We start from the raw sequence: 22,827 nt of genomic DNA on the forward strand, positions 1-22,827 counted from the left end.
AGTGATGCTTTCTAAGGCCCACTTGACTTCACATTCCAGGATGTCTGGCTCTAGGTGAGTGATCACACCATCGTGATTATCTGGGTCGTGAAGATATTTTTTGTATAGTTCTTCTGTGTATTCTTGCCACCTCTTCTTAATATCTTCTGCTTCTGTTAGATCCTTACCATTTCTGTCCTTTATTGAGCCCATCTTTGCTTGACATTTTTCCTTGGTATCTCTGATTCTTGAAGAGATCTCTAGTCTTTCCCATTCTGTTGTTTTCCTCTGTTTCTTTGCATTGATCACTGAGGAAGGCTTTCTTATCTCTACTTGCTATTATGCTTTTATTTTGTTCCCAGATATTATTAGCCTGGTAATTTTCACATAGTTGATAGTAAGTGTACATTGAGTAGTTACATTAATTAGTTGTCTTATCTGTCTTTATAATCTTAGAAGTGTTAGTTGCTCAGTGGTGTTTGACTCTTTGTGACCCCATGGATTGTAGCCCACCAGCTTCACTGTCCATGGAATTGTCTAGTTAAGGATACTGGAGTAGGTAACCATTTCCTTTTCCAGGGTATTTTCCCGACCCAGGAATCAAACCTGGGTCCCCTTCGTACAGGCAGATTGTTACTATAGTCTGAGCCACCAGGTACAGGAGGCGGTGACCAAAATCATCTCAAAGGAAAAGAAATGAAAGAAGCCAAAGTGGTTGTCTGAGGAGGCCTTGCAGATAGCTGACAAAAGAAGAGAACTGAAAGGCAAAGGAGAAAGGGAAAAATATACCCAACTAACTGTATGCAAAGTTCAAGAGAATAGCAAGAAGAGATAAGAAAGCCTTCTTAGGTGAATAGCGCAAAGAAATAGAGGAAAACAATAGAATGGGAAAGACTAGAGATCTCTTCAAGAAAATTTGAGATACCAAGGGAGCATTTCGTGCAAAAATGGGCACAATAAAGGACAGAAATGGCAAGGACCTAACAGAAGCTGAAGAGATTAAGAAGAGGTGGCAAGAAGACACAGAAGAACTGTACAACAAGGGTCTTAATCACCTGGATAACCACAATGGTGTGGTCACTCAACTAGTCATCCTGGAGTGTGACGTCAGTTGCGAGTTAGGAAGCATTACTATGAACAAACCTAGTGGAGGTGATGGGATTCCAGCTGAGCTATTTAAAATCCTGAAAAATGAGGCTATTAAGTGCTCCACTCAATATGCCAGCAAATTTGGAAAACTCAACAGTGGCTACAGAACTGGAAAAGGTCAGTTTTTATTGCAATCTCAAAGAAGGCTAATGCTGAAGAATGGTCAAACTGCTGTATAATAGCACTCATTTCACATGCTAACAAGGTAATGCTCAAACTCCTTCAAGCTAGGCTTCAGCAGTATGTGAACTGACAACTTTCATATGTACAAGCTGGACTTAAAAAAGCAGAGGAACATCCATTGGCTCACCAACATCCAACAGATTATAGAAAAAGCAAGGAATTCCAGAAAAACATCTGCTTCTGTTTCATTGACTACGCTAAAGCCTTTGACTGTATGGATCACAACAAACTGGAATATTCTTAGATGGGAATACCAGACCACCTTACCTGCCTGCTGAGAAACCTGTATGCAGGTCAAGAAGTAACAGAACCGGATGTGAGACAACCGACTGGCTAAAAATTGAGAAAGGAGTTCATCAAGGCTGTATATTGTCACCCTGCTTATTTAACTTCTATGCAGAGTACATCATGAGAAATGCTGGGCTGATGAAGCACACACTGGAATCAAGATTGCTGGGAGAAATATCAGCAACCTCAGATAAGCAGATGATACGACTCTAGTGGCAGAAAGCAAAGAGGAACTAAAGAACCTCTTGATGAGGTGACAAAGGAGAGTGATAAAGCTGGCTTAAAACTCAACTTTGAGAAAAATAAGATCATGGCATCCAGTCCCATCATTTCACGGCAAATAGATGGGGAAAAAGTAAAAACAGTAGCAGACTTTATTTTCTAGGGCTCCAGAATCACTACAGATGGTGACTGCAGCCATGAAATTAAAAGACACTTGCTTCTTGGATGAAAAGCTATGACAAATCTAGACAGTGTATGAAAAAGAGACATCCTTTGCCAACAAAGGTCCGTCTAGTCAAAGCTATGGTTTTTCCAGTAGTCATGGATGGATGTGAGAGTTGGCCCATAAGGAAAGCTGAGCATCAAAAAATTGATGCTCTTGAACTGTGGTGTTGGAGAGTCCCTTGGACAGCAAGGAGATCAAGCCAGTCAATCCTAAAGGAAATCAGTCCTAAATATTAATTATAAGAAGTGTTACTGAAGCTGCAATACTTTGGTCACCTGAGGCAAAGAGCTGACTCATTACAAAAGACCTTGATGCTGGGAAAGATTGAGGGCAGGAGGAGAAGGGGGCAATAGAGGATGAGATGGCTGGCTGGCATCACAGACTCAGTGGTTTGAAATTTGAATAAACTGAGTGAGATAGTAAAGGACAGGGAAGTCTGACATGCTGCAATCCATGGGTCGCAAAGAGTCGGACACGACTGAACAAGTGAAGAACAGCATAATCAGGGCCATGATAAGGTATTAATGTAATGTACTTAGTTGTTTGTGAATAAAGCCAACTTTTTCCAATTTCTGATTTGGACAAAAATTGTATCCCTCCCTCAATTGTGGGATTGTTCCATGATGCAAATTATATTAAATGCAGGTGCATATCACACGTGATTAATATTGAAATTAAAAGTATCTTGTGGAAACTACATTTTTGTGACTTGGTACACTAGATGGGAATATTATTAGTTTCATGATATTTGACATCAAAGAAGATATGTGTTTTTTAATTAATTAGATTAGAAATTAGAAACATAAGGAAGAAATTCTCAGCTCTCTGCAGTGTGGCCTGACGTTTCTCACACAGACCTGTTGTCTTTAATTCAGTAAATAATTGATTTGCTTTCCAGAGGCGTTACTTCTGCCAGCTGAGTAGCCTAGAGCTGTGAAGGGCAACACATCCACGTCTTAAATAATTACCCTTCCTTGGCAGGGAAATTGCTTTTCCATCCATTAATAAGAGGAAAATGAATGTTGGGTCTCTAGTAAAGTAGATTAAACATGAACCCTTCTGAATGCTTGGCTGCATCTTTAACAGACTTGGCATTTTTCTGGTTATTTAAATGCTATATATTGAAAGGTGCTGGTGGTCTTGGGTTAATCATTTAAACAGTTGGATTTTTGTTTGTTTGTTTTTTGCAGTTTTCCCGATTGATCGTAGCAAGTGGTCAGAAAAATACCTTGTCTTGATTTTTGTTAACATTTATAATGTCTTCTCAATTTATAGAATTAGGTGGCTTTAGGTTTTTCCTCTCACCTGACAGTTTTAGGTGTCTCAGTGTTAGTCACGTGTGCTGTGTCACTAGCAGCGCAAAAGCAGCTTGAAGAGTTTATTGCCTCCTCCCCGACCCTGTCGTGGGGATATTTCCATTAGAAGTCTGTAGTTACTCTCTTGTTTTTTCATCTTGTAAAGTGATATCTTTTACTCCCGTAATGAGTTACTCCTTGAAGAATTTGTTGTGTTTGCTCTACATTCATTGTGGCACTGGGCTTATATATGAGAGTCAGAGGGAATTTTTCAGGTGATTTGCCATAAAGTACAGTAGGCAACATGCCCACAGTCATTTTAGGGTCCCACCAAAATGTTTAACTCCTTTAAAACGCAAAAATATATATAAAGTTTTAATGGAATGCCTTAATATCCATAATATACGTTTAAACCAGCAACTGTAGTCATAAAATAGTTTTTTCATGGAAGAGGGGGCCAATGAAGGCAAAAATGTCAGGGTATATGAAAGTCCTAATGCAGCCCTGGATTTTGAATGTCCATCAATAAGAAGGAACCCTGCTCCTTTGCTATCACCACTGCCACAGCAAAGGTGCTCAGTTAATACTGAATGAACTAGTGAGAGATGAAGACACTGAATACGTACAATGGCATCTTTCATGCTAATGAAAGATGTGAATATATACAGTGGCGCAGTTAATACTGAATGAGCTAACGAAAGATGTGAATACAAGCAGTGGCCATAGCAAAGGTACTCAGTTAATGCTGAATGGATTAATGAAAGATGTGAATACGTACAGTGGCATACCTACCATGTAAAAATGTGAGGTAAGTATAAATGCCCATAACACTGCAGCTGCAAGTATTCTATTAGATCCGGTATTAAATTTTGGAAAAGGTAAAAAAGGATGTCTATGACCAAGTAGATACAGGTGAAGTAGCCAAGGCTGAATTGAACTTTTGCTTATCAGGACAACTTTAAAACGGTTAAGCCTTGACTATCGTTGTCCCTTCTCCTTTCCACTCTGCTCGTATACTCTAGCCCTTCTCCAGCTTCAGGCTTGTTTCAGTTTCCTCGTTCAGATTGGTCTATATTCTTGCCATATATTAAATATATGTATATACGTATTGGAGGCTTCCCTGGTGGCTCAGACGGTAAAGAATGTGCCTGCAATTCAGGATACCGGGGTTTGATTCCTGGGTTGGGAAAATCCTCCGGAGAAGGGAATGGCAACCTACTCCAGTATTCTTGCCTGGAGAATCCCATGGACAGAAGAGCTTGGCGGGCTACAGTCCATGAAGTCACACAGAGTTGGACATGACTGAGTGACTAACACTCTATCTATACATACTTTATATATATATATATTTTTTAAATAGTTAGTACTCTGAAAAATTTTCAAGGATAAATATATTTCAAAGAACATATATTAAATTCAATATGATGCATATTTATGGTGGGAAAAGGATGGCAGTGGGGAATGGATTTAGGAATGGAAGATGAAAAAGAAAACATAGAAACAGCAGTCTACTCAAACTTAATATATATAATCTAAACAAAGTCTTACCAACAGCGTAGAAGAAATAATATTATTATTAAATAAAAAATAGACTAGATTTCCCCCAATCCCATGCCATACCTTTGATTATTTCATGGGAAGATTTTGATTATTCTTGTTATTGTTGTTAGTGTTTCTTTTCAAATCATATCTTTCTGATGGGCTAAGAAAAATATTTGCTACATTTGCAAATATTCCTAAAGTGAAAGTGCTAAGTGATGACCCAGTTTTATCTTTCATCTAATTGTTATGCTACATAGTTTCTGATCTTCCCTGCTAGAATTCTGAACTAAATCTGTTGTATTTTCGTGTATGCAAAGTGGAATTCATGAGTAATGGTGCTTTGACCACCATTTGGCCAGATTGCACATCTGAGACTTGTAGACCTCTTTCTTGACTCCTTACTACTATGTACTGTCATTTCATATACATCTCTCTGTGACTGCTGTGTTTTTTGATGTCTTTTTTTCTACTTGTAGGGGTAGAGTTTTAACTTTCTAACTGCTCTATTTATCATCTTATCATCTCTTCTTTCGCTCTAGATAAAGCCATAAAAATTATCTTGTTCCCTCATCCTTGTTATTGTTTTGGTTCATCTTCATTTTTCTTGAGATGTAATTATATGATACAGATTGTGTGTACTGATCTTAAGTGTATAGCTTGGTGAATTTCTACACACACATACATACACACGTATCTACCTCTGTATACGTTCCATCTAGAAAATTTAAAGTTTCTATTTTCATGCATCTCTGAAGTACATCAAATGGCATTCCTTTGGAAATTCCTAAATTTCCAAATTTACCTTTCAAATTAAATCTTACAATTTTAATATGTAAAATATGTCTTCTAAGCAGACTGATCTACCAAATTCCTGTTAACCTTCATTCAAATTATATTTTATTATGAACTTGTGGCAATTTTTGTCTGTGACATTAAGTTAGTACTGCTTTTGTGTTTGTGTATTTGTATCTGTATAGGACAATAGCACAGAGAATGTGATGGCACCCCACTCCAGTACTCTTGCCTGGAAAATCCCATGGACGGAGGAGCCTGATAGGCTGCAGTCCATGGGGTCGCGACGAGTCAGACATGACTGAGCAACTTCACTTTCACTTTTCACTTTGATGCATTGGAGAAGGAAATGGCAACCCACTCCAGTGTTCTTGACTGGAGACTCCCAGGGACGGGGGAGCCTGGTCGGCTGCCGTCTATGGGGTCGCACAGAGTCAGACATGCCTGAAGCGACTTAGCAGCAGCTGCAGCAGCAGGACAATAGCATTGTGTTGGTACATAATAATGTCCCCAAGATAACTACTTTATCTAAAAATTGTACGTTTTTGCCATCCTGGTGACCTCTGTGTTGTGATGATTATAACCACATTTTCATAAAGATATTTTATCACTTTTGTGCTTTGATATCCTATTAGTGTTTTGTGTTAATATTGTTCACTATTAGTTAACTTTATTAAAAGTGAATGTTTAAACCAAAAATAATCAACAGAAGCTTATTCTAAAATTATATGGAGATTCAAAGGATATAAAGTAAAATAGTCAAATCAATCTTGAAAAAGATGAATAAATTTTAAAAACTGACTCTACCTAAATTTCTGACTTACTTAAATATATACTTTTTAAAATAAGTAGTAATGTAGAAAGGATGGTTTTGGGTAAATACAGTCATAGATGGATGGAATAGAATCCAGAAATTGATCAAACTCTTATGATGATTTGATTTTTGACCAAAGTGTTAAGTAATTCACTATAGGGATAGCGTGATTTTCTCAACAGATGGTCCTAGAACAACTGGAATATCCATTTGGTGAAAAGTAAACTGGTTTCCTCCAGTAATCATGTACGGATGTGAGAAATGGCCCATGAAGAAGCCTGAGTGCTGAAGAAGTGCTGGTTTTTAATTGTGGTGCTGGAGAAGACCCTTGGACAAAAGGAGATCAAATGAGTCAACCCTAAAAGAAATCAACCCTGAATATGATTGGAAGGACTTAAGCTGAAGCAGAAACTCCAGTACTTTGGCCACCTGATACGAAGAGCTGACTCATTGGAAACGAGCTTGATACTGCGAATGATTGAGGGCAGGTGGAGAAGAGGGTGGCAGAGGATGAGATGGTTGGATAGCATCACTGACTCAATGGACATGAATTTGAGCAAACTCTGGGAGATGTTGAAGGACTGAGGAGCCTGGTATGCTCCATAGGGTCACGAAGAGTTAGATACAAGTTAGCTACTGAACAACAGCAAAATTTTCCTTAACAGCATAGACAAAAATTTAACTCAAAATCAATCATACACTTAATTTAAAACCTAATACTATAAACCTTCAAAAAAAAAATGTAAAGATTCTATCATTGTAACCCAGGAGGCATAGAGGACGATTTCTTAGATAGGACACCAAAAAAACAAACCATCATATTGGTCTTCATTACTTGGAAACTTATGGTTAAGCAAATGAACTGGGGTATATAAGCCATGAGTATATATCTGATATATATATACATATATATACACACACGTATATATATTTTAATATTTTCATGCTGCTGCTAAGTCACTTCAGTCATGTCCGACTCTGTGCGACCCCAGAGACGGCAGCCCCCCAGGCTCCCCCGTCCCTGGGATTCTCCAGGCAAGAACACTGGAGTGGGTTGCCATTTCCTTCTCCAGTGCATGAAAGTGAAAAGTGAAAGTGAAGTCACTCAGTCGTATCTGACTCCTAGCAACCCCATGGACTGCAGCCTACCAGGCTCCTCTGTCCATAGGATTTTCCAGGCAAGAGTACTGGAGTGGGGTGCCATTGCCTTCTCTGAATATTTTTATAATATAATTGTAATGTATATAAAATGAAGACAAAACAATTTAAAATACGCAAAGGATTTGAACAGTAAAGTCAAGGAAATATGCAAGTAACTGTTTAGCACCCAGCATCACTGATCACCAAGGAGCATAGCATTTTTAAACCATAAGAAACCCACCAAGTACTCACTGAGGTGATTAAGAATATCAGCAACACCAAATGTTGCAAAATTATGGAATTCATGGGAAAGTAAAATGATACCGCCGGCTTGAAAAAACATTTTCTGTTTCTTATCAAATTAAATGTGCCTCAGCTCAGTTCAGTCACTCAGTCGTGTCTGACTCTTTGCGACCCCATGGACACAGCAGGTTTCCCTGTCCTTTACTATCTCCCAGAGCTTGCTCAAACTCATGTCCATCGAGTTGGTGATGTTATCCAGCCATCTCATCCTCTGTTGTCCCCTTCTCCTCCTACCTTCAGTCTTTCCCAGCATCAGGGTCTTCTCTAGTGAGTCAGTTCTTCGCATCAGGCGGTCAAAGTATTGGAGCTTCAGCGTCAGTCCTTCCAGTGAATATTCAGGGTTGATTTTCTTTAGGATTGACTGGTTTGATCTCCTTGCAGTCCCAGGGACTCTCAAGAGTCTTCTCCAACACCACAGTTCCTCCTCCAGGGGATCTTCCTGACCCAGGAAGCAAACCTGCATCTCCTGTGTTGGCAGGCAGATTCTTTACCATTAATTCGACCGTTAATTTGTAATGACAGAAAGTCAATCAGTGGTCGCTGGGGCCAGGTGATGGGGAGGGGATGGACTGCAAATAGAAGAGAATTTTTTCACACGTTCTCTATCTTGGTTATGGCCTTTGGATGTGGCCATTGGATATGGCCAAAGATATCTTCAAACGGTAACAATTTCATGTTATGTAAAGTGAAAGGAAGAAAGTAATTATTTAAATAAAGGTGTTCGGATGTTTGCAAATTACAAACTTTTAATAATTTTTAGGTTTTCATCTCTACAGGTGTTGATGAGAAAGTATTAAATTTGCAATGATTAATACTAAAATGTACAGTTATTTATGAGTGATGATAATCTGAATTCCTATAAAGATTTCCATTTGACCCAACATATCAGTGGTTATGTGTGTTTTTGGAGGAGAGTGTGAATAAGCTGGTAATTTGTCTTCCAGTTCATATGTGTGCATGTGATAAAGAACCATACAATTAGGTAGGTGTTATAAATAGGATATGGCAGAAAAGACATCCCTACTCAAGTTTCCAAGATTTTATAGCATATGCCCAGTCGAGGTTTGCTACTCTTTAATTTTGCCTTTTGGGCTAACCAGCTGACGCCCAGTTGAAAAGACTTATGTTCTTATGAGGCCACAAAAGCCTTAATGTTCAGTCTTCAGCTACCTCAGATTTTGGGGAACGCCATGTACCATCAGCAGCTTTAGTCCCTACCCTCTAATGCTAGCGCTCATCTATCAAACTTAAGGCTGAGAGTGAAGGAAAGGAAGCTTCCAGATAAACATACAGCAGGGCCTAAACAGCTAATCACTCTAGGCTTCCGCTTCCAGGCCCTATAATTAGAAGTCCTTCTTTTCCTTGTATTCCCAGATGACGCAAATGCTTTTTGTGGCTTGGCACCTCATTTGGGGCGTGGGTTTAGTTTATGGCCAGGCTGGAGTCTGGTTTAGTCTTCTGATGCTGCATAAATAGTTCTCAAGCCACAGTCTACTCTGTACAAGTTTTTCCTTTTATGTATATCTGCTTTTTAACTTGTTTTCTAGAAAAAAAAAAAAACAGCTTGTCATTTCTTCCTGCAGAATGTGTGCAAAAGAGGAAATTATAAATTCAAAGGAAGCATATTATTGGTATAGTACTACACTAGCTGTTTCCTCCTTTCCTCTCTATAAATTTTTTTTAAAAATTATTTTAAAGTTTTGTCAAAAAGTTGGACTTATTTCTGAGTTATATAAGCTGTATTTGCATGAATAAGTGGAAGAAAACGTTTTGAGACAGGATACAGGAGGATAATCAGGATAGATTTTCAATGGCTAATTCTCTTAAAATTTGAAGTTGTTTTGCATGCCAGTTTGAAAAACTCGCAGCATGTTGAAAAGTTTTTATTTGTGATTATCTTTCATTTGCAAAACAATAAGAGTCTTGATTTGGCTAATCGGGACTACTATGTGAATGCTAATTATGAGCAAATCATTGATACGCTAATAAAAGAAAGTGAAGTTTATGTTCGGGAATGAGTAATATATTTGTGCTATAAATACAAGTGCATCACATTTCCTGTCGTAATGATGTTTCCTCTGAATTGTTTTTCATGTGCAGAAATGATTTTGTTGTGGGAATGTGGAATGAAAACATAGTAGTAGAATTGTGACAATTCAGACTTCCTATAACTAAGCAAAAAATAGGAGTCAAGACACACTGTCCACAAAACAGAGCATGTCCAATCTTTGAAATTTATTGTATGAATGACAACAGTATTTATTGACCTCATGCTGATAGCTATGCACAGAATGGGAGGTAATGTTAAATAAATTGTTCTAGATCTCAATAAATGACACGGTTCATCATCTTAAAATGTATTCTCTTGGAAATAGCCAAGATACTGGCATCTAATATGCTATTTTTTAATCAAATATAATGACTGGAGCTGTACCATATGTTAGCCAATAAATAGAAAACTCATATATACTTCACCTTCCCATATAAAGGCCCACTTTATCTTTCCACAGGTGCTTGATATTCTTTCAACAAAGAGATTTTAGGAGTTACAAAATATGATTTTGCTTCTGTTTCTCACAGAAAGCAAATATATTCTGGACAAAATATTAACAAACACACAAACATTTTAATATGTATATTTTAATTTCTGGAAAAACCAGTAAAACCAATAGATAAGTTAAAATTTTGTATTAAAAATAGTGAAATTATCTAAAAAAAGAGAAGGAAGCAAGAGCAGATAAATAAGCAAAAGTAAAAACAAAGGTGAAATTTAAAAGAGATAACCAACAAAGACCTACTGTATTACAGAGACCTCTACTCAATATTCTGTAAAATCCTAAGTGGGAAAAGGACTTGAAAAAGAATAGATCCATGTATAACTGAATCACTTTTTTATATACTTGAAACTAACACAGCATTGTTAATCAACTGTACTCCAATACCAAGTAAAATTTTTTAAAAAATCAAGGGGAAAAAAAACACAGGGGTACAATCAGAAAAATAGTAAAAATTAACAAAATGGTAGATATAAATCCAACCTTACCCACAAGTTACACTAAATGTGAACGGTCTATAAACACTAATTAAAAGTTTGAGATAGGAATAAAAAAACCCAAACTGAACCCCAGTTATTATCCAAACCAGAGTCATTTTATAATTATATTGACTGTGAAAGTAAAATAATAGAAAAGTATATATCATGCATACATCAATCAAAGCAAAGCTGAAGTAGTGATATTAATACCAGAGAAAGTTGGCTTTAGAATAAAGGAGACACTAAGGTCAAAATGGGACATTATGATAAAAGAGGTGATTCACCAAGAAGTTTTAACAATCCTAAATGTGTATGAACCTAAAAAAATAGGGCTCAAATTTAGGAAGCTTATATAACTGAAAAAAATATCCATAACTATGCTCGGAGATGTTAACTTCTACTCAATAATAGAACACAAAAGTAGGCAAACAAGGATGTTAAAGATCCAATAAGAGTATCAGTTAACTTAATTGACACTGAGAATACACCAAGTGTTCAGGTGTACATGGAACACTCAACAAGATACGTTGTTCTGAGATATAAAACAAACTTTAATTTCTTATCATAATGGAGTTAAATTTGAAATTAGTATATGAATGATAACTGGAAAATACCCAAACATTTGGAAACTAAATAACATATCTTCCTGACAAAGTGATCTAAGCTTCAGCTTTTAAGAAACTTGAAGAAATAGAAAATAAAACTAAAGTAAGGGCAGTGAAGGAAATAGTAATAGAGGGTCATGACAGCAAAAGAAGGAAGATAAATCAGTAAAACGGAAAAGAGAAAACCAGTGACACCATAATGGTTTCTTTGAGAAGCTGTAGCTAGACTGACCATTGAAGAAAGGAAATGGCCACCCACTCCAGTGTTCTTGCCTGGAGAATCCCAGGGACGGGGGAGCCTGGTGGGCCGCCGTCTGTGGGGTCGCACAGAGTCGGACACGACTGAAGCGACTTAGCAGCAGCAGTAGCTAGACTGACCAAGAAAAAAAGAGAAAGGATACAAAATTTCAATATCCTGAATGAAAAAGTGGACATCACTAAAGACCCTACAGACTATTAACTTGAGTTACAGAGAGTAATTCTTCCAAGAAAAAACATTACAATATATTTTCATTATAAAAATTATGTTACATTTTATATTTACAAAATTTAAAGAGAAATTAAATGACTATATCTAAAAGTCTTCACACAAACACAAAAAAGGCCCACATAGTTTCACTGGAAAATTTTACCGGACATTTGTTAAAGTCTAGAAATAAAAGGAACATTATGCAACCATACCAGCTCTACCCTAGTACCAGAAACAGACACACACAGTATTAGAAAAGAAAATTACAAACCAGTATCCCCCCGGAACACATTCACAACAGCAAAATAGTAGCTAATTCAGTGCAGCAGCATGTAATAAAGGATTCTGACAAAGTGGCATTTATCCCAGAAATGCAAGATTGTTCCACATTTGATAACCTTTCATTATTAAAATGCACCATACTAATTGACCAAAGAAGAAAAACCACATAATCGTCTCATAGGTGCAGAAAAGCATTAGACAAAATTTGACATCTGTTTATTATTAAAACTCTCAACAAATTAGAAGTAGAAAATAATGTCCTTAAGTTGATACAGAGCATTTACAGGAAATCTACAACTAGCATCATGCTTAAAGATTGAATACTTTCTTCTAAAACATGGAACAAGGCGTGAATATTGCCTCTCGTCATTTTTGTTTACCTCAGCAAAAATAGCAGGTCAAGAGAAAAAACAAGGCATGTAGGTCATGTAGTGTGGAAAGAGAAAAATCAAACTATGTCTATTCACATACTGTAGGTTTAGAAAGAAAATTCCATGTATCTACATAAAAGCTCCTAGAATTTGTAGAGTGTGTAGGTATGCACACAGTTCAGTTCAGTTGCTCAGTTGTGTCTGACTCTTTGCCACCCATGGACTGCAGCACACCAGGCCTCCCTGTCCATCACCAACTCCCAGAGCTTACTCATACTCATGTCCATCGAGTCAGTGATGCCGTCTAACCATTTCATCCTCTGTCGTCCCCTTCTTGTCCTGCCTTCAATCTTTCCCAGCATCAGGGTCTTTTCTAGTGAGTCAGTTCTTCGCATCAGGTGGCCAAAGTGTTGGGAGTTTCAGCTTCAGCATCAGTTCTTCCAATGAATATTCAGGACTGATTTCCTTTAGGATAGACTGGTTCAATCTCCTTGCATACAGATATTTATATAAATATCAGTTATATCTCTATATACTGCCAAGGAAAATTTGGTAATTGAAATAGAGTACCAGTGATAGTAACACTAAGAAAATACAATCAATGTGCTAAAAGACAAAAAGGAAGACATATCAAGAAATATGTGATGTTCATAGATCAGATGACTCATTATTGTTAAGATGTTTGTTATCCTAATTATGTAGATATCGAAAAGCTGAATCTGTGTTTGGAAAGACAAAGGAATTGGAATAGCTAAAACAATCTTGGAAAGGTCGGAAAACAAGGGCTTGTTCTATGTGATTTCCAAATAATAGTAAGTTAAGAAAGTGTGATATTAGTGAATGATAGACACAGATATCAATGGAACAGAATAGGACTTCCAGAAAAACACCCATCCTAATATGGCCAGTTGATCTTTGGCATGTTGACATTGAATGTAGAATAAAAGATAGATAAAAGAGGATAAAGATTAGCCTCTTCCCATGGCAGATGCATGTTGATGTATGGCAAAACCAATACAATATTGTAAAGTAAAAAAAAAAGATGAGCCTCTTTAAGAAATCCTGCTGAGACAATTGAACATCATTTTCAAAAAAGATAATTTCTAATACCTCACACTTTGTACAAAAATTAACACAAAATTGATGAAAGACCTAAATGTAAAATATAAAACTGTGAAATTGAACAGGAAACCAAAATTTTTGTGACCTTGTGTTAGGTGCATAATTCTTGGCCATGACATCTCATCAAAATTTGCTTTGTGAAAGACAGTAGGGAATTTAAATAAATAGGCTAGAGTGGAGACAAGTTTTAAACTGGTGAATTGAGTAGGGTATTATTAGCTGTAGTAGTACTCAAATTGGAATTTAGAATTCAGGTTTTGAGAAATGGAAAAAGTGAAAGTGGGTTTTAATTCCACGGGGGGAAGTCTTTCACATTCTTTATTATCAGATTTGCTATTTTAAAATGCTTGTGAACTCTGTGATTCCAGCATTGTAAACTTTTCTCTACTAGTTGTATGAGAACATCATAAAACCTTGACATGTAAGTATGTCACTATACTTGAATACTGATGTGACCTTAAGGTTTTGTATTCACACAGGAAAAAAGTCTTGTGTTTTAATTTTTATTTTAATTGTAGGAAGTTTCTTATATATTTGGTCACTTTTTCCCTTCAATAATATTTTAAAGTATGATGAGTGCCTTGTGAAAATATTTTATCCACATACATAATGGTGTTTGTTTTTACCCCTTTTTGGTGTGTCCTTCAGGAATGCTTCTAGTCACAACAGATACCCTTGGCCATGACTTCCACGTCTTCCAAATTTTGACTCATCCTTGGTCCTCATCACAAAGTGCTGTCCATCATTTATATACTCTTCACAGGGGAGAAACTGAAGCCAAAGTAAGTTGTATATTTTTTCAGAAGGTGTTTTTTTTGTGTAATATGGCATCTAATCCAGAGGTTATTTGTATCATACTGGAGCTTAACGTTAATGTTGGTATGTTCATACAGTTTTTTAGACTGGGTCAGATAATTAAGAACTTTATCCTATTTTGACCCAGTTAATAACATAAGCAGTAGGTGAACAATGAACACTGATAAAACAGAAGTTCAATTTATTGTTCTCTTCCTGTCCTAAAACCATTTTTTTGTTTGTTTTCTTCAAGTCCAGTCTATTAGGCATATATTCTGCAATCATGCTGAAGTAGTTATGGGTGAAACGATACGATATGTCTGGTTTGCTTTTGAATGTTCTGGCAGAACAAAGTAAACTAAGACATAAGTTGAAAACAATATGCAAAATGTTAATAATTGTCAAAGCTAGGTGATGTTGATGGTGGTGGTTCATTATAGCAGTCTTTAGATTTAGTGTGTATTAAGAAATTCCTCTACTAGAAAGTAAAAATAAAGCAGTACCTTTCACCAACATTATGCTGTTTTACTCACTTTTACTGTTTTATAGCAGACTTATTGTTCATTTTTGAAAACATTTTCAGCTATTGAGCATTTTCTTATTGAAATGCATTTTAGTTATGGGGTAATATAAAGAATATTGAGTTATATAAAAATATTTTGAAGTTATATAAAGAATATTTTTAAGTTTTTAATTTGAATTACATTGAAATTACATTTTAATGCAGTTAGAATTTGCATCATTAAGTATAGAATTTTTGCATCTAGGAATTACTACATTTTAAAATTATTATTGCTGAGGTATAATAGGCTATATATTGTTTTGTATTAGATTTGTGTTTTCCTGCTTTGCTGTACTCTATTTTGAGATCTAATACTTTTTCAGAAAAATTTTTCTTGTATTTTGCATATAGAAGGTGAAAGTCGCTCAGTTGTGTCTGACTCTTTGTGACTCCATGGAATGTCCATGGAATTCTCCAGGCCAGAATACTGGAATGGGTAGCCTTTCCCTTCTCCAGGGGATCTTCTCAACTGCATTGCGGGCAGATTTTTTACCAGCTGAGCCACAAGGGAAGCCCAAGAACTCTGGAGTGGGTAGCCTATCCCTTCTCCAGGGAATCTTCCCGACCCGGGGAATCAAACCGGGGTCTCCTGCATTGTGGGTGGATTCTTTACCAACTGAGCTATCAGGGAAGCCCTTATATAGAACATACTTTCTGACAAGTATTATGGTAATTTTTGACCATTTTCAGTTTTATTTTTGTTATTGCATTAGTTTGGAACTCTAAAGCGATATGTAATTAAAAGTAATAATTGTGGTCTTTTCTTTGTTAATAGTACCCCCTATTTTTAAACTTTGTATCATGCTGTTTTGATTACTTTAGCTTTGCAATATAGTTTGATATTGGGAAGCATGATGCTTCCAACTTTGTACTTCTTGGTCATGATTGCTTTTGTTATTGGGGTCTTTTCTGGTTCCTACAAATTTTAGGACTGTTTTCTAGTTCTGTGAAAATGCCATTTGAATTTTGATAGAGATTGCATCAGAGAAGGCAATGGCACCCCACTCCAGTATTCTTGCCTGGAGAATCCCAGGGATGGGGGAGCCTGGTGGGCTGCCGTCTATGGGGTCGCACAGAGTTGGACACGACTGAAGTGACTTAGCAGCAGCAGCAGCAGAGATTGCAGTGAATCTGTAGATTGCTTTTGATAGTGTGGATATTTTAACAGTATTGGTTCTTTTAATTCATGAGTATGGAATATTTTTTCATTTATTTGTGTCTTCTTCAGTTTCTTTCATTAGTATCTTATGGTTTTGAGTGCACAGGTCTTTCACTTCCTTGGTTAAATTTTCCTATGTATTTTATTCTTTTAAATGCAATAGCAAATGCTTTCGGCTTTTATGAAAGCGCTTTCAGCTTCTCACCATTGAGTATAATGTTAGGTGTGGGCTTGTCATATATGACCTTTATTATGTTGAAATATATTCCCTCTGTACCTACTTTAATGAGTTTTTATCATGAATGCTTGTTGAATTTTGTCAAATGCTTTATCTGCATCTATTGGGATGGTCATATGATTTTTATTTTTCATTTTGTTGATGTGGTGTGGATCTCAGCACCTAGATGCAGACTGATTGAGAGCTGAGCCTTCAGACTGCAGCTTTTAAAGTATGCAAATATACTGCTTTCAGGGGAAGACTGAGAGAAGGACATTTTTAGTCTGCTGTCTTTGTGCTGTGGCCTGCGTGGATAGTGGGCTAGGAGAAGTCACTTAAAACTATATAAATATCCCATTCCTCATCAAACTTTTTATTACTTGTTTTATTTACACGTATCATTTGGTTGAATAGATTCTTTGTTAAATGAGTTATATTCATTCAAAAATTATTTTAGTACTCAGAACAGTTCGGATTTGGCCTGTTGGAGCCTATTAGTTTGACAGCTATTAGCTTGACATCTTCGACATCTATTAGCTTATAATATGTACATTATTCTTTGACAGTGTGCTTACATTCTGGCACAATGAAGTTGCTTTCTCCTGTTTAATAACCATTTGCTGTTATTGCTTTCGTATGGAAGTTTTCAATTAGGTGAGCATTTTAGGTAAAGATTTACTATTTCACTATAAAATGTTCTGCTGGGCACATGTTATTTCTTTGAAAAGATTTTTTTCATTGATGTATAGTTGATGTACAGTATTATATAAGTTGCAGGTATACAGCATAGTGATTCACAGTTTTTGAAGGTTATATTCCATTTAGAGTTACCAAAAAATACTGGCCATATTCCCTGTGTTGTACAATAAAGGGCATGTTTTATTTCTTTACATTTTTTAACAGGTAATTTTATTTGTTTATCTTTGGCTGGGTCCTCATTGCTGCGTGGGCTTTTCTCTAGTTGTGGCAAGCAGGGGCTACTCCAGTTGTGGTGTGTGGGCTTCTCATTGCGGTGGCCTCTCCTGCAGAGCACGGGCTCTATGGCACACAGGCTTCAGGAGTTGCCCCACGTGGGCCCAGTAATTGCAGCTGCCGGGCTCAGTAGTTGTGGTGCACGGGTTAGTTGTTCCATGGCTTGTGACGTTTTCCAAATCAGAGATCCAAACTGTGTCTCCTGCATTAGCCAGCTGATTCTGTACCACTGAGCCACCAGGGAAGCCCCACATTTTATTTCTTTATTGTTTTTTAATCTGCGTCCTATCCTCCCTACTTACTAATATGCTCTACCTCAACTGTAATCTCCAGTAATTTGAACATTTTAAGCACCCACACCTTTTAAAAAATTTATATCCATTTTTGATACCTCTTTTGCATTAACATTATTTGTCATTCAATTTACCTTTATTTCTAACACGGAAACAGAGATCTTGCTTAAGCTTCTTGGGGTCTCTCATCCATAAAACAGTGCGCTGCACATGGACAAATGTTTGTAGGTGCTAATATTTGCTAATGCCAATGCTATTCCTATTTAACAGGTAGGAAAACCAAATAGGCGTTATTAAAATTGTGTTGTTCTATGTCACATCCTATAATTTAGGAGATTGGAAATTTTTAAACCTTAAACATAAAGATCTAAGGAAACACAATTGATAACCATAAAATTAATTTTTATAAGTGTATACTGAAATGATTTTGAAATGATATATAAAATTTAATACTGATGATGAAATCTGTATGGCAAGTAATCTGTCTGTCTTTGAGTATTTTAAAATCATGTCATTCTGGAATCTTCCAAGAACTCTGAGGATACTTTAATCATGCAAGGAAAAAAGGATCAAATATGTGGATCTAATTATGTTGAATTAAGTTGTTTTATGATCTATGACTTGGGATATCCTCTGCATCTGACAGTAATTTTCCTCATAAAGTACATGTGTAGTTAGCAAAATATTCTTAGTTTTCATCAGTAAAGTCATATGTAGTAAAACGTTACGGTATTTAAAAATATACTTCTGTAAAGTCTTACCGAAGCTGACACTAGTAGTTTTTGTACTTAACATGCTAATTTTGATAAATGGTACACTTGCTTTGGAAACCTCTGTGTATTAGAAACATGTTACTTCTACTTTATCAGAGCAATCCTGCAAAATGGTATGATTAATATGTTTAATTCTCAAGGAGAAAAGTACCTGTGTGTGAATGCTCAGTCGTGTCTGACTCTTTGCAATCCCATGAACTGTAGCCTGCCAAGCTCCTCTGTCCATGGGATTTCCCAGACAAGAATACTGGGATGGGTTGCCATTTTCTTCTCCAGGGGATCTTCCCTACCCAGGAATTGAACCCACATCTCTTGTGTCTCCTGGGTTGGCAGGCGGATTCTTTGTGATGGTCAGTTCAGGAAAAAACAGCCTGGGGTATAGGAAAGGGGAACCCAAATGGAGTCTAGACTCCCTTTGTTGATGAGATATTGGTGAGTCTAGGAGGACCAAGATCATGGAGTTCTCAGGACTGAGCAGAGAGATGAAAGCTACAAAGAAAAACCCTTGAGATCTGCCGAGAAATCTGCAACCATGGGAAGAACCACTGTCATACCAGTAGGAAGAAGTAAAATTACATTAAAGATGACATACAGAAAATCTAATGAATACCACAAAAAGTTAGAACTAATGGGTGATTTTAACAAGACTTCTGGGTACCAAAACCATATACTAGAAACAAACAATTGTCAATTAAAAAAAAATTGTTAAGTTAAAAACAATGAGCATATCACATGTAGGACTGTATTCTAAAACTGTAAAACATCACTGAGAGTAAAGATCTGATTAAATAAAGAGTTAAACCATATTCTTGGGCTGCAGTACATAATATTGTTAGAATATAATTTCTCTCCAAACTGATTTGTATATTCAATGCCATCTCCATTAAAATCCCAGCAGTATTAAACATTTTTGATAAAAATTAATAAGCTATTTCTCAAATTTATATACAACTGCATAGGACTTATACTGGGAAAAATAATATTGAAAAAGAAAAAGTTGGAGCATTACCTGGTAATTAGACTTATTAAAGGTATAGTAACAGGCACATTTCCATACATATGTAGAATTGATTTTTGACAAAGGTGCAAAATGAAGACAAGTTAGTCTTTTCAACAGTGGTAATGAACTGACTGGGTATTTATGTGTGAAAAATGAATGTTAGCCCATGTCTCATCCCATATACAAAAATGAACTCATACTAGACCATAGATTTAAATGTATAAAATCTATGATTGTAAAGCTTTTAGAAGAAAACACAGGAGAAACCCTTTGAGTTAGACTCAAGTTGTCTGGTATCTACACCACATTTTAAGGGAACTCTCAAAAAGTGAATGAGTGGAGGAACTGGCTCTTCCACACAGTGCTGTTGGGAATGTACAGTCGTACGGCGACTCTGGAAAATAGTTTGGCAGTTTCTGAAAATCTGAACATAAGCTTGCCATACCACCCAGCAACTTCAGTTATGGGGAGTCCGTAACAGAAAATTCACATTGTATACAAATTTACTGCACATTTCTTTCCTGTGCTTGTCATAACAAATTACCTTAAAATAACAGAACAAAACCAAATGGCCTTAAAATAACAGAAATCTATTTTCTCTCATTTCTGGAAGCCCAAAGTCCAAAATCAAGGTGTTGGCGAGGCTGCACTCCCTCTAGAGTTCTAACAGAGAGTCTGTTCTTTGCCTTTGCCAACTTCCAGTGACTAAACATTTCTTTGCTTACAGCTAGATACCACTCCAGTATTTCCCTCTGTGGCCTCATTTCTTCCTCCTCTTCTCTGTGTCTTCTCCTCTTCTTTGTGTCTTTTAAGGGTACATTAAATAATTATTTAATATCATTAAATGATTCTGTTTAATATTAGCACTGATAATCCATGATAACTTCTGATCTAGATATTAATCATGTATTTTGTCATACAAGATAATAGTCACTCTTTGTACTATAATGTACTGTATGTAGGTCCCACAGATTAGGATCTGGGTATGTCTTGTTTTGCGCACTGTTTACTTCATTACAGTCCTCCCTCTCTGAACCCTCAAATTCAGGATAATTTCATGTGCAAAATACGTTTACCCCATACAAACATCCCTGGAAATCTCAGCACATTACAACATCAGTTCTTTTTTTGTTTGTTTTTAATTTTGTTTTATTTTTAAACTTTACATAATTGTATTAGTTTTGCCAAATATCAAAATGAATCCGCCACAGGTATACATGTGTTCCCCATCCTGAACCCTCTTCCCTCCTCCCTCCTCCCTCCCCATACCATCCCTCTGGGTCGTCCCAGTGCACTAGCCCCAAGCATCCAGTATCGTGCATCGAACCTGGACTGGCATCTTGTTCTTAACAGTAAAATCTCTTTAAAATATCATCAGACTCAAAGTTCCCATCTCCTCATCAAAATTATCCAAATTAGGTGTAGTTATCACCTTATGTATGATCCATCCTGGAGCAAAATTCGTTTTGATCTGTGTAGGAGAAGGTATAGAGAGAATGAGGCAGAAAAAAATACATGGAGAAATAAAGATGGGAAATGTTCCAGATTTAGTGAAAGACACATTTTGAATATGACAAAGCTGAAGTTTAAGAATGACATAGTAAACTTTCTGAAAACCAAAGCAAATCTTGAAAGTAGCCAGAGGAAAATAACATATACAGAGAAAAAACATTTTAAACTGTTGACTTCTTATCAGAAACCATGGAAGTCAGAAGGCAGTGGAATATCTTGTTTAAAGGACTGAAAGAAAAAAGTACTGGTAATAAAAAATTCTCCATCTAGCAAGAGTATCATTTAAGAACGACGAAGTGAACAGTAAACCTTGCAAGTCCACACTGTTGTGCAGGGAGAAAGGATAACCAGAGCAAACTTGGATATTTTGGAAGTAATGAAATATCCAAGAAATGATCAATTTCATATTAAAGAGGATTTCCTCCCTTTCTTAATTCATTTAAAATATAAATGTTAACATTTTAAATTTAATGTTAAGATACTTTATATGTAGGAAATTTAAACATTTTCTGGGGCTTATATTGTATACATGTAATACATATGATAGCTATAGCGTAATACCATTTGTGGTTGGGTGGGAACAGGTATATGGAATTATACTGTTCCAAGGTTCATTTGTGCTGTACCTAAAAAGACAAAACTTCATTTAAAATGGAATTCTAAAAAAACGTTTAATTAATTCAAAAGTAATTTTGCCGAAAGGGAAGAACAGAGACACAAGACACAGGATAAACAGAAAACAAAATTAAATAGTACATCAAAATTCAACCATATAAATCATATACTAAATATTAACATATTTCAGCCTAAAGAACTCCAAACTAAAGGGACAAATTACCTACTAAAGATTGTCTTTGAGTCTTTAATATGATGATGGTTAATACATGTTAAAAGGTATGTCATGCAAATAATAAACATATGAATATTAAAAATTTGACTGTATTAATATAAACTAAGAAAGAGGTTAAGACAAAAGATATTACCAGCGATATTTCACAATGTTCAAGAGTCAAATTATCAGGAAGATTTAGATGTCTGTGCACCTAAAACTAAGTTTAATAACACTTTCTAAACATTTGATGTGGCTCAGATGGTAAAGAATCTGCCTGCAATGCAGGAGACCTGGGTTTGCTCCCTGAATTGGGAAGATCCCCTGGAGGAAGGCATGGCAACCCACTCCAGTATTCTTGCCTGGAGAAGCCCCATGGACAGAGGAACCTGGTGGGCTACAGTCCATGGGGTCGCAAAGAGTCATACACGACTGGACAACTAAATACATAAGGAAAAAAGGGCAGATCTCTGAGCAGTCCTGTTAACTATCTTGTCCTGAACAGCTAACCCCCAACACCTGTAGTATATTTATGCTTTTAAGTTGTGACATCTTGTATACTTTGTATGAAGGAAGCAGTGGACAGTAGATGGGCAGAGATGCATAACTGATGAATTTGGATGGAAATCTATGCAGGGCAGGGCAAAGTGGATACGATGAGCAGCTTGACTCTAGCCTTCCTCACCAGTGGCTCGATTCGCACCTTGGGCCTTAGTGACCCAGATTCTTCTGTTACCAGCCATGATGTATTTGTACAGCTCCTGGCCCTAAAAGAGGGACATCTGCAATCTGCCAGTATATAATCTCCTTCATGGCACACCAGACCACTGGCAAGGCCATTGACAGATGCCCAAGTTTCAGTATAAGTATAGCATTTCTAGTAATAGTCCTTAGGGGGA

The 22,827-nt window shown here is 36.5% G+C and overlaps 1 protein-coding gene across 6 annotated transcripts in view; it reads left to right on the forward strand.

Moving 5' to 3' along the window:
• The window catches only part of BCAS3 (breast carcinoma amplified sequence 3), a 591,772-nt gene that overhangs the window by 190,473 nt on the left and 378,472 nt on the right, over window positions 1-22,827 (forward strand). For all 6 annotated transcript variants that reach the window (XM_010861584.1, XM_010861585.1, XM_010861586.1 and 3 more), the window contains exon 14: window positions 14,465-14,598. In XM_010861584.1, the coding sequence (XP_010859886.1) occupies window positions 14,465-14,598 (134 nt within the window). The remainder of the gene's footprint in view (window positions 1-14,464; window positions 14,599-22,827) is intronic.

The sequence above is a fragment of the Bison bison genome, unplaced genomic scaffold (assembly GCF_000754665.1).
Source record: "Bison bison bison isolate TAMUID 2011002044 unplaced genomic scaffold, Bison_UMD1.0 scf7180017864472, whole genome shotgun sequence".
Taxonomy (NCBI): Eukaryota; Metazoa; Chordata; class Mammalia; order Artiodactyla; family Bovidae; genus Bison; species Bison bison.